This window comes from Natrix helvetica (genome assembly GCF_964273705.1).
Source record: "Natrix helvetica genome assembly, chromosome: W".
Taxonomy (NCBI): Eukaryota; Metazoa; Chordata; class Lepidosauria; order Squamata; family Natricidae; genus Natrix; species Natrix helvetica.
The window spans coordinates 83117141-83130256 of NC_138555.1; the positions used below are offsets into that span (position 1 = coordinate 83117141).

At 46.8% G+C, this 13116-nt stretch overlaps 1 protein-coding gene across 1 annotated transcript in view; it reads right to left on the reverse strand.

Annotated features, from left to right (window-relative positions):
• The window catches only part of LOC309400424 (transmembrane 9 superfamily member 1-like), a 17000-nt gene continuing 3884 nt past the window's right edge, over positions 1-13116 (reverse strand). Inside the window, exons 3-5 of the mRNA XM_081968904.1 lie at positions 8031-8838; positions 4942-5215; positions 1-2829 (exon numbers count right to left, since the gene is read on the reverse strand). Coding sequence (XP_081825030.1) covers positions 2436-2829; positions 4942-5215; positions 8031-8838 — 1476 coding nt within the window. The 3' untranslated portion in view covers positions 1-2435. The remainder of the gene's footprint in view (positions 2830-4941; positions 5216-8030; positions 8839-13116) is intronic.

Below are 13116 nucleotides of genomic sequence, written 5' to 3' on the forward strand. Positions count from 1 at the left end.
TTTCAAAAACGTTGCCCCCCAAAATTCTTTGTATACATCCCTGAAGCTTAATTATCTCATTTCTACCAATCTCATCGCTGGACCTTAAAACGTTGCATGGAATAAACGTTTTTATTGATTTATTACTTTATGTATTTAAGGATCACCGAGGAGACTGGTAGACGTCATCCGAAAATCATTTTTGGGGGATGCAGCCCTCACATTTAATGGAATCGCCCAACTTCCGTGAGAAAGCAAGAGTTTTTACTTCTGTCGGTCAAACCAGTACTTAGCCAAAGGAAATTGCTCTCCGACTACAATTCCCATCCGCCTTAACGGTATGAAACTCGAAATATTCCGGACGAAGCCAGCCTGGAAAAGCTACCCCTAAGGGTTAGAAGTAAGCCAAATTCTCCCGAATCCCGCACTTCGAACCCGTTGCTTGGCTATCGGGATCTAGTTTGACCCGTGGGAGATCAGCCTGTTGATCTTTTTGCTCTCTCTTTCGGTTTAGGTCAGGTTTAAAAATATCCGGTCCGTTTATAGTTGGCTGGAATCTCCCGCTGAAACCGAACAATCTGAAAAATAGGGGGGGGGGGAACGAGATTAAAATATTGTCACGTTTTCTGAATGACCCGGAGAGAGGGAATGCATTCGAAGAAAGGGAGACGCATTGAGCTGAATGTAGGTTTTTAACCGGTTGAACTGATTGTATATAGAATCAACAGGGGAAAAATAATAAGGACAAATTGTCTAGAAATGTCTGTCGAGCAGGAGGCAGCTTCTGTCCGTTGAACCGATGATAAAGAGTCAGCAGGGAGAAATAATCATAAAATATTTAGAAATGTGTATTGGACCAAATCATCAGATAATCAGCGAGGGGAAGTGGGGAATTGTAAAATATTTAGGAATAGGTGTAGTTTTTATCAATTGAACTGATTAGATAACGGGGTAGGTGTGCGTGTGAAAAAAAAAGTAGAAATAAGTGTGTGAACCAGTTCTAACTTCTACCTGTTGGACAGATGACAGTCAACAGGGGAAAAAAATAAAATAAAATATTTAGAAACGTGTATATTGAATGAAAGGTAGCTTCTGTTGGATAATCAACAGGAGAAAAATAATTAAATTATCTAGGAATAAGGTGTGTTGAACTCGATGTAGCTTCTATTCATTGAACTCATGAGACAGTCAGCAGGGGAAAAATAATAATAATAATAATCTAGGGATATGTGTGTGAATCGGCTGTAGCTTCTATTGGATAATCAACAGGAGAAAAATAATTAAATTATCTAGGAATAAGGTGTGTTGAACTCGATGTAGCTTCTATTCATTAAACTGATGAGACAGTCAGCAGGGGGAAAATGATAATAATAATAATAATCTAGGGATATGTGTGTGAATCGGCTGTAGCTTCTATTGGATAATCAACAGGAGAAAAATAATTAAATTATCTAGGAATAAGGTGTGCTGAACTCGATGTAGCTTCTATTCATTGAAGTGATGAGACAGTCAGCAGGGGAAAAATAATAATAATAATAATCTAGGGATATGTGTGTGAACCGGCTGTAGCTTCTTTTGGATAATCAACAGGAGAAAAATAATTAAATTATCTAGGAATAGGGGTGTTGAATTCGATGTAGCTTCTATTCATTGAACTCATGAGACAGTCAGCAGGGGGAAAATAATAATAATAATAATCTAGGGATATGTGTGTGAACCGGCTGTAGCTTCTTTTGGATAATCAACAGGAGAAAAATAATTAAATTATCTAGGAATAGGTGTGTTGAATTTGATGTAGCTTCTATTCATTGAACTGATGAGACAGGGGAAAAATAATAATAATAATATATAAGGATATGTGTGTGAATCGGCTGTAGCTTCTTTTGGATAATCAACAGGAGAAAAATAATTAAATTATCTAGGAATAGGTGTGTTGAATTCGATGTAGCTTCTATTCATTGAACTGATGAGACAGTCAGCAGGGGGGGAAAATAATAATAAAAGTATTTAGGGATATTTGTAGCTTCCAATCCATTGAACTGCTGGGAAAAACGGAATATCTCAAAAGATTTCCAGTTTCTACCCATTGCCAGGAGGAAGGGGGAGGAAAACCCCAACAATCCCATTTGAGGCAGGAAGGCAGTTTTCAACGTTAAAAAGGGGGAAAGGTATTCGGTTGGCTAGACTCGTCGGAGGAGGATCGCCGCTTGGCGACTTGTCCTGACCAGCAGGGGAGAACGTAAGGCTGCTCCTGTCCCGTTTCTTGGGTGGCCGCTGAGCGAGGGCCACGACGGTAAGCGGGGGACGCCCTCCCAAACGCCAGCCGGGAAAGGAACCAAGCATCAGTAGCCGATGTGGCGTCGTTTCCCCCCCGGGAGCTTGGTGGAGATGCCAGCGGGAAAGGTGCGGGGGCGCCCACGTCCACCCGAGCCGCGAGGAGCCACGGAAGCAGCCGCTCAGTCCATCTTCAGGTTGACGTAGATGTAACGGATGAACTTGAGGGAAGCGAAGAAGGAGATGGTGCCCAGCATGAGGAAAAAGACGAAGCCCGTCAGCAGGGAGTAGCCAAAAAACTCCACCGTCTGCACCACGCCGGACATGTTGGAGCGACGGCTGTAGTAGAAGACGGAGTAGAGGAAGATGAAGAGGCCGGTGGAGCCCGCGCTCAGGATGGAGCGCCACCACCAGCGGTAGTCCTCGCCCGAGAGCTGGAAGTAGGTGAGGGCGATGGAGATGCAGGCGCCGACGCTCAGCAGGATGGCGAAGACGAAGAAGAGGATGCCGTAAAGGGTGTACAGCTCCCGGCCCCAGACGGTGGCGAAGATGTAGTAGAGCTCCACCGAAATGGCGCTGCGGGAGGAAAAGAGGGGAACGGGTGAGAGGGGGGGGCTTGGCGCCTCGGAGGGCGTCCTTCCGCAGGTCCAAAATGGCGTCGGTTAAATTGGGACGACCTGAAAGGTGTGCGGACTTCAACTCCCAGGATTCCTCAGCCGGGGTTCAGGATCCGCCATGATATCCCCAGCTTCATAATCCTGCTACGATGGCCTTCTTTTCTTCTTTCCGTCCTTCCCCTCCCTGCCTCCTTTCTTCTCCTTTCCGGCTCCATTTTTCCTTCCTTTCTCTTTCTCTATCCTTTCTTCCTCTCGCCTTCCTTTCCTTTCTCTCCCTTCCTCCCTCCCACCCTCTTTGCTTTCTTTTCCTTTCTTTCTCCCTCCCGTTTCCTTCCTTCCTTCCCCTTCTTTCTCTATATTTCCTTCCTTCCTTCCCCTTCTTTCTCTATATTTCCTTCCTTCCTCTCCTTCCTTTCTCCCCTCTTCCTTCTTTTCTTCCTTCCTTCCCCTTTCTCTATCCTTTCTCCCTTTCCTTTCCTTCTCCCCCTCTCTTCTTCCTTTCTTCCCCTTCTTTCTCTATATTTCCTTCCTTCCTCTCCTTCCTTCTTTTCTTCCTTCCTTCCCCTTTATCCTTTCTCCCTTTCCTTTGCTTTCCTTCTCCCCCTCTTCTTCCTTTCCTCCCCTTCTTTCTTTATCCTTCCTTCCTCTCCCTTTTCCTTTCTCCCCCGTCTAGTCCTTCTTTCCTCTTTCCTTCCCTCCCTCTTTCCTTTTCTTCTCTTTCATTTTTCCTCCCTCCCTCTTTCCTTTGCTTTCCTTCTCCTTCTCTTCTTCCTTCTACTGTCCTCCCCCTTTCTTTATCCTTTCTTCCTCTCTCCTTCCTTCCTCTCTCCCCTTCTGCCCTCTTTCCTTTTCTCCTCTCTCTTCTTCCATTTTTCCTTCCTCCCTCTCTCCCTTCCTTTGCTTTCCTTTCTCCCCCTTCTAGTCCTTCCTTCCTCTTTCCTTCCCTCCCTCTTTCCTTTTCTTCTCTCTCTTCTTCCATTTTTCCTCCCTCCCTCCCTCTCCCTTCCTTTCCTTTCCTTTTTCCCCCTTCTAGTCCTTCCTTCCTCTTTCCTTCCCTCCCTCTTTCCTTTTCTTCTCTCTTCTTCCATTTTTCCTTCCTCCCTCTCTCCCTTCCTTTGCTTTCCTTCTCCCTCTCTCCTCTTCCTTCTCCTTCTTTCTTTCTCCTTCCTTCCTTTCTCCTTCCTTTCCTTTCTCCCCCTTCAAGCCCTTCCTTCCTCTTTCCTTCCCTCCCTCTTTCCTTTTCTTCTCTCTTCTTCCATTTTTCCTTCCTCCCTCTCTCCCTCTTTCCGTTGCTTTCCTTCTCCCTCTCTCCTCTTCTGTCTCCCGTCCTCCCCCTTCTTTCTTTCCCCTTCCTTCCCCCCCTCCTTTCCTTTCCTTTCTCCCCCTTCTAGTCCTTCCTTCCCTTCCCTCCCTCTTTCCTTCTCTCTCTCTCTTCTTCCTTCATTTTATTCCTTCCTCCCCTCACCCTTCTGTCTTTCTTTATCCTTCCCTCCTTCGATTGTAAGTCTGGCCGGGGGATTCTGGGAGTTGCAGTCCACACCCCTCTTCCAAGCTCTCCAAGGCTGAGAAACACAGCTCTAAAATGAGGAAGGGGTGACTCCTCTACGCACACACTAACAAGAAATAGCAACAGATTGGGGGGGGGGAGGAGAATCGGAACCCCTTTGCTCCATCCTTGGGACCCAGGGAGAGACGGAGGGACGTTGTCACAGGAGCAAAGCAATATAGGGAGTCCTCGACTTACAGCTTACATATAACGACCAAAGTTACAACGGCATTGAAAGAAATGACTTGCAGTGGGCAATCTTTGGCCCTCGGCAACCGGTGTGCACATTTTACGACGGATGGCTGCCGTGTCCAAGGCTCACGTCATCCCCATTTGCGACTCACTTAACCACGGCTGTCATTCGCTCAATGACCGTGGCCTGAAAAGCCGTAAAAAAAAAAAAAAACCCTAGCAGGACTCCCTTAACAATCGCCTTCTGTTTAGCGGCAGAGGCTCTGTTCCCAACGGTGGCCATTAAGTCGAGGACCGGCCGTGACCCGTTCTCCCCCATCGGCTGCTGCTCACCTGAAGGGGAGAAACCCTCCGATGGTCATATGCACCACCGTGGACTTGTACCAGGGCTGGGCAGGGATTTCCCGGGCGATGTTCTTGGTGCGGCAGGGGGCGTCGAAGGGCGTGGCCCGGTTCTTGCCAAAGATGCCGCCGATGACCGTCAGCGGGAAGCCCACCAGCAGCCAGACGGTCAGCAGCAGCAAGATGGTGGTGACCGGCAGGGCCTGAGTGGAGCCGTTGGCCCAATGCACGGAGTTCACCACACTCCAGGTCAGGAAGAAAGGAGCTGAGCAGGGAGGGAAAAGGAGAGAGGAAAAAGACAGCAGTTATTTTAATTCTGTTCTCTTCCTATATTCTGTTTCTATTCTCCTCTTTTCAATTCTCTATTCTCTTCTAGGGCATGCATGTGCACCGGCCAGCTGGTTTTTGGGTTTCCGGGGGTTCTGGTGTGCACAAAGATCAGCTGGCACTGGTACGCATGTGGATACTGGAAACCAGAAGAGAAGCTGGCAATGGCACACACGGCCATAGAGAGGGCTCTGTGTGCTACCTCTGGCAAGGGTGCCATAGTTCACCATCACAGCTCTCTTCTCTTCTCTCTTCTCTTCCCATTTTTCTATTCTATTCTATTCAAATTCTATATTTTATTATTCATTCTATTCTATTTTCTCTTCTCTATTCTATTTCCATTTTCCTATTCTATTCAAATTCTATATTTTATTATTCATTCTACTCTATTCTATTTTCTCTTCTCTTCTATTTTCTCTTCTCTATTTCCATTTTCCATTTTTCTATTCTATTCTATTCTACTTCTATATTTTATTCATTCTACTCTATTCTATTCTACTCTATTCTATTCAAATATTTTATTATTCATTCTATTCTATTCTATATTTTATTATTCATTCTACTCTATTCTATTCTATTCCATATTTTATTATTCATTCTATTCTATTCTATTCTAATTCTATATTTTATTATTCATTCTATATTCTATTCTACTCTATTCTATTCTAATTCTATATTTTATTATTCATTCTACTCTACTCTATTCTATTCCATATTTTATTATTCATTCTATTCTATTCTATTCTAATTCTATATTTTATTATTCATTCTATATTCTATTCTACTCTATTCTAATTCTATATTTTATTATTCATTCTACTCTATTCTATTCTATTCCATATTTTATTATTCATTCTATTCTATTCTAATTCTATATTTTATTATTCATTCTATACTCTATTCTATTCTATTCCATATTTTATTATTCATTCTATTCTATTCTATTCTAATTCTATATTTTATTATTCATTCTACTCTATTCTATTCTATTCCATATTTTATTATTCATTCTATTCTATTCTAATTCTATATTTTATTATTCATTCTATATTCTATTCTACTCTATTCTATTCTAATTCTATATTTTATTATTCATTCTACTCTATTCTATTCTACTCTATTCTAATTCTATATTTTATTATTCATTCTGTTCTCTTCTCTTCTATTTTCTCTTCTATTTTATTTTCTCTTCTCTTCTATTTTCTCTTCTATTTTTTCTTCTCTATTCCATTTCCATTTTCCATTTCATTCCATTCTATTTCGTTCTGTTCTGTTCTGTTCCAATTCTATATTTTATTATTCATTCTATTCTCTATTCTATGTTCTCTATTCTATTCTTCTCTTCCAACGTAACCCTCAGGGACAAGCATGCAGCCTACATAGTGACTGTTCGAAGTTACGACGGCACTGAAAAAAAGGACTTCTAACCAATTGTTCACACTTATGCCCCTTGGCAACTGACTCACATTTCTTACGGTTGCAGTGTCCCGGGGTCGTACCATCCCCTTTGTGACCTTCTGACATGCAAAGTCAGTGGGAAACCAGATTTACTTAACAACCGTGTTCTTAACTTAAAACGCTGCAACGAATTCCCAGAATTCCTGAGCCAGCATGGGGCACGAGGGCCCTGTTATGACTTGGGGACTTCAACTCCCAGAATTCCTGAGCCAAGATGGGGAACGAGGGCCCTGTTATGACTTGGGGACTTCAACTCCCAGAATTCCTGAGCCAGCATGCGGAACGATGGCCCTGTTATGACTTGGGGACTTCAACTCCCAGAATTCCTGAGCCAAGATGGGGAACGATGGCCCTGTTATGACTTGGGGACTTCAACTCCCAGAATTCCTGAGCCAAGATGGGGAACGATGGCCCTGTTATGACTTGGGGACTTCAACTCCCAGAATTCCTGAGCCAAGATGGGGAACTATGGCCCTGTTATGACTTGGGGGCTTCAACTCCCAGAATTCCTGAGCCAGCATGGGGCACGAGGGCCCTGTTATGACTCGGGGACTTCAACTCCCAGAATTCCTGAGCCAGCATGGGGAACGAGGGCCCTGTTATGACTCGGGGACTTCAACTCCCAGAATTCCTGAGCCAGCATGGGGAACGAGGGCCCTGTTATGACTCGGGGACTTCAACTCCCAGAATTCCTGAGCCAACATGGGGAACGATGGCCCTGTTATGACTCGGGGACTTCAACTCCCAGAATTCCTGAGCCAACATGGGGAACGATGGCCCTGTTATGACTTGGGGACTTCAACTCCCAGAATTCCTGAGCCAGCATGGGGAACGATGGCCCTGTTATGACTTGGGGACTTCAACTCCCAGCATTCCTGAGCCAGAATGGGGAATGATGGCCCTGTTATGACTTGGGGACTTCAACTCCCAGAATTCCTGAGCCAAGATGGGGAACGATGGCCCTGTTATGACTTGGGGACTTCAACTCCCAGAATTCCTGAGCCAACATGGGGAACGATCGCCCTGTTATGACTTGTGAACTTCAACTGAGCCAAACTGGCTCGGGAATTCTGGGAGTTGAAGTCCGCAAGTCATAACAGGGGCCACCGTTCCTCATTTCTACCCTAGGAAAAAAAATCCTCCAAATCAAATGTGCCATAAAGACTACGGAAGACGGGCTAGAGTGTCCCCCTATCTTTGGCTAACGGGAAAAAAGGGCAACCCGTGGATCTCCATCCAGAAGGAACTGTTGGATGACGACCACCGAGAGCCAGAGGAGACGGATGGAACCTCACCGGAGAAAAGGCTGGTGGTCAGCACTATATTCCAGACCCATCGCTCGCCGCCGATCTGGCGGTAAAAGCTGCTGGATACATAACCAGAGATGCAACAAGTCAGGGCGTAGAGGAGGATGGCGGCCGAGTTGATGGCCCCATGCCGGTGGACGTTAAACATGCCTAACAGGGCCATCACAATGATGCCAGTGCCCAGGGCCAGGAACTGGCTGCCCACTCCCAGCACGGCACACAGGAGGCTGCGGTAGGGTGGAAACCGGAAGACGTCCGTGTGGATGATCTTCCACCCATTATCCCCTTGGTCAAAATCGTCACCGGAGGACGAGGAAGAGGCCTCCTCATCTAGGTTGTAGCGGGCCAGGTCGTTCTTTAGGACACGCATGAGGATGACGACCACAAAGCCCACCAGCAGGAAGACCAGCACCATGGAGTTGATGATGGAGAGCCAGTGGATCTCCAAGGTGTGAGGGAAGAAGCCGTCGTCCCCACCGTGGCTTCCCCGGCGTTCCCCCTGGCGCTCGGCGTTGGTCTCCGACCAATGGACGCTGTAGGTGTAAGCCACGGGCAGCACGCCCTGAATGTCATCCAAGCTGGTGGGCTTCACGTTGCGGACGCTGACGTTGGCGTAGACGATGCGGTCGCCGTTCCACTCCAGGTAGAAGTCCAGGTGGGTCCAGAGCTTGATCTTGTGGGTGTGGGGCAGGAAGCTGCTCTCCTCCATGTAGCCCACGAAGCCGCGGAGCGGCAGGTCGTCCACCACGAACTCGAAGTAGTAGAGCTCCTCGATGGCCTGGCGGAGGCGCTCGACCTGCCGCGGGAGGAAGGAAGAGTCAGCCCACCACGGAAAACAAGTAAGGGAGAGACCCGGCGGACTTCGGATGTCGAAGCCGCCGATTCTCTTAATTCTAAAGTATAGCGGCTCGTGAGGGAGAAATCCAGAAAATGGATCTAGTAGAGGGGTGTCAAACTCGATTTCATGGAGGGCCGCATCGGGGTTGTGTTTGACCTCGTGGGGGACGGAGTGGGTGTGGCCAGCTCGATGTCACTCGTGTCGGGGCACCTGTGGTGGCCAAAGCTGGATGTCCCTCAGGCCCTCCCTCTAATTATAATCTTCCTTCCTTCCTCTCAGTCCTTCCTTTCCTTCCTTCCTCAGTCCTTCCTTCCTCCCTTTCCTTCCTTCCTCTCAGTCCTTTCTTCCTTCCTTCCTTCCTCTCAGTCCTTCCTTCCTCCCTTTACTTCCTCCCTCCCTCCCTTCCTCTCAGTCCTTCCTTTCTTCCTTTACTTTCTCCCTCCCTCCCTTCCTCTCAGTCCTTCCTTCCTTCCTTCCTTCCTTCCTTCCTTCCTTCCTTCCTTCCTTCCTTCCTTTCCTTCCTTCCTCTCTTTACTTCCTCCCTCCCTCCCTTCCTCTCAGTCCTTCCTTTCTCCCTTTCCTTCCTTCCTCTCAGTCCTTCCTTCCTTCCTCCAACCCTCCCTCCCTCTGTCCTTCCTTTCCTTCCTTCCTCAGTCCTTCCTTCCTCCTTTTCCTTCCTTCCTTCCTCCCTCCCAGTCCTTCCTTTCCTTCCTTCCTCTCAGTCCTTCCTTCCTCCCTTTACTTTCTCCCTCCCTCCCTTCCTCAGTCCTTCCTTCCTTCCTCTTTTTCATTCCTTCCGTTCCTCTCAGTACTTCCCTCCTCCCTTTCTTTCTTTCCTTCCTTCCTTCTTCTTTTTCCTTCCCTCTTCATTCTCCTTTCTTCGTCCTTCCCCTCTTTCCTTCTTTTTCCTTCCTTGCTCTCTTCCCGTCTTCTCTCCTTTTTGTCTTGCCTCTTTCCCTTTCTCCTTTCTTGTCCCTTCTTGGATGCCCAAATGCAAAAGGGGAAACATTTCTCCTTTTCTTTTCTTTTTCGTTTGTTTTGCTAGCCCTCTCCCAGCAAAAAGAACGGAGCCTGGGAGAGCCCTGCGCGCATCCGCCCACCCACCCCCCAGCTCCGTTCTCGCTGGCAGAGTGACACCCCTGATCCAGAGCAATGCTCCTCAACCTTGGTGACTTGAAGATGGGTGGACTTCAATTCCCAGAATTCCCCTTGTGAAATTGAAGATGAGTGGACTTCAACTCCCAGAATTCCTCAGCCAGCATCTTCCGAGACACCAAGGTTGAGAAATAGTAGAGTTTTCACCCTAGAGGAGAATCCTCAAGATTAGCCACTAGGAAAAGGTTCTCCAAATAAGGATGTGCCATAAAGGCTACCGAAGGAAGGCTAGAGTGTCCCTACTCCACAACTCTGAGAGGGGTGGACTTCAACTCCCAGAATTCCTCAGCCAGCATCTTCCGAGACACCAAGGTTGAGAAACAGTAGAGTTTTCACCCTAGACGGGAATCCTCAAGATTAGCCACTAGGAAAAGGTTCTCCAAATAAGGATGTGCCATAAAGGCTACCGAAGGAGGGCTAGAGTGTCCCTACTCCACAACTCTTGAGAGGAGTGGACTTCAACTCCCAGCATTCCCCAGCCAGCATACCTAGCTTATTAAGGAATTCTGGGAGTCCGTTTCTCTTAAAGTCGCGGAGTTGAGAAGACACTGATTTCTCATTTTCTCTTTTGCTTTTCATTCCAGCGTCTGGCTGAAACACAAGCAATGTGTGATCTTTTAGAAATCTGTAACGCTCGGCTTTGTAGTCCTAAGGATGATGGGAGTTGTAACTAATGATGGGCAGGGATCACTTATCCAAATCCAATCCATGAGTTTTAACTACATCCCAGGATTTAGGTCTCTTGTCTTGTGGCTTTTTTTTCATACGACGAGACGATAAATTTAGATTTACAAGGTCGTTTGCTTCCCGATTAAAATTTTCTCAACCTTTTTTTGTTGTTGTTGTTCTCTTTTTTCTTCCTCCTTTTCCTTCCTTTTCTAACGTCTGTTTTTAACATCATGGAACTTGTGGTCTCTTTTTTTTCTTCTTCCTAGTGTTTTGTCACTCAAATGCAGCGTCCATGTTTTTCAGATCGACAAGGGTCGATCTGTTGGTTGCCACAGAATCTGACTGACTGATCATCCAAAGTTACCTGGCTGTTTTCATGCCAAAGGTGGGACTAGAACTCACTGCCTCCTGGTGATTGGTCAAGAATCACCCAGCCTGCCTCCTGGCCTGAGGTGGAACTAGAACTCACCGTCTCCTGGTGATTGGCTCAAAGTTACCCAGCTAGCTTTCATACCTGAGGAGACTAGAACTCACTTTCTCCTGGCGATTGGCCCAATGTTATCCAGCTGGCTTTCATACCTGAGGAGAGACTAGAACTCACCCTCTCCTGGTGATTGGTTCAAAGTTACCCAGCTAGCTTTCATACCTGAGGAGACTAGAACTCACTTTCTCCTGGCGATTGGCCCAATGTTATCCAGCTGGCTTTCATACCTGAGGAGAGACTAGAACTCACCCTCTCCTGGTGATTGGTTCAAAGTTACCCAGCTAGCTTTCATACCTGAGGAGACTAGAACTCACTTTCTCCTGGTGATTGGCCCAATGTTATCCAGCTGGCTTTCATACCTGAGGAGAGACTAGAACTCACCCTCTCCTGGTGATTGGCTCAAAGTTACCCAGCTAGCTTTCATACCTGAGGAGAGACTAGAACTCCCAGTCTCCTGGTGATTGGCTCAAAGTTACCCAGCTAGCTTTCATACCTGAGGAGACTAGAACTCACTTTCTCCTGGCGATTGGCCCAATGTTATCCAGCTGGCTTTCATACCTGAGGAGACTAGAACTCACTTTCTCCTGGTGATTGGCCCAATGTTATCCAGCTGGCTTTCATACCTGAGGAGAGACTAGAACTCACCCTCTCCTGGTGATTGGCTCAAAGTTACCCAGCTAGCTTTCATACCTGAGGAGAGACTAGAACTCCCAGTCTCCTGGTGATTGGCTCAAAGTTACCCAGCTAGCTTTCATACCTGAGGAGACTAGAACTCACTTTCTCCTGGCGATTGGCCCAATGTTATCCAGCTAGCTTTCATACTTGAGGAGAGACTAGAACTCACCCTCTCCTGGTGATTGGTTCAGTTACCCAGCTAGCTTTCATACCTGAGGAGACTAGAACTCACTTTCTCCTGGTGATTGGCCCAATGTTATCCAGCTGGCTTTCATACCTGAGGAGAGACTAGAACTCACCCTCTCCTGGTGATTGGCTCAAAGTTACCCAGCTAGCTTTCATACCTGAGGAGACTAGAACTCACTTTCTCCTGGCGATTGGCCCAATGTTATCCAGCTAGCTTTCATACCTGAGGAGAGACTAGAACTCACCCTCTCCTGGTGATTGTCTCAAAGTTACCCAACTAGCTTTCATACCTGAGGAGAGACTAGAACTCACTTTCTCCTGGTGATTGGCCCAATGTTATCCAGCTGGCTTTCATACCTGAGGAGAGACTAGAACTCCGAGTCTCCTGGTGATTGTCTCAAAGTTACCCAACTAGCTTTCATACCTGAGGAGAGACTAGAACTCACTTTCTCCTGGTGATTGGCTCAGTTACCCAGCTAGCTTTCATACCTGAGGAGAGATTAGAACTCCCAGTCTCCTGGTGATTGGCACAGAGTTACCCAGCTAGCTTTCATACCTGAGGAGAGACTAGAACTCACTTTTCTCCTGGTGATTGGCTCAAAGTTACCCAGCTAGCTTTCATACCTGAGGAGACACTAGAACTCACTTTCTCCTGGTGATTGGCTCAGTTACCCAGCTAGCTTTCATACCTGAGGAGAGACTAGAACTCACTTTCTCCTGGTGATTGGCTCAAAGTTACCCAGCTAGCTTTCATACCTGAGGAGAGACTAGAACTCCGAGTCTCCTGGTGATTGGCTCAAAGTTACCCAACTAGCTTTCATACCTGAGGAGACTAGAACTCACTTTCTCCTGGTGATTGGCTCAGTTACCCAGCTAGCTTTCATACCTGAGGAGAGATTAGAACTCCCAGTCTCCTGGTGATTGGCACAGAGTTACCCAGCTAGCTTTCATACCTGAGGAGAGACTAGAACTCACTTTTCTCCTGGTGATTGGCTCAAAGTTACCCAGCTAGCTTTCATACCTGAGGAGACACTAGAACTCACTTTCTCCTGGTGATTGGCTCAGTT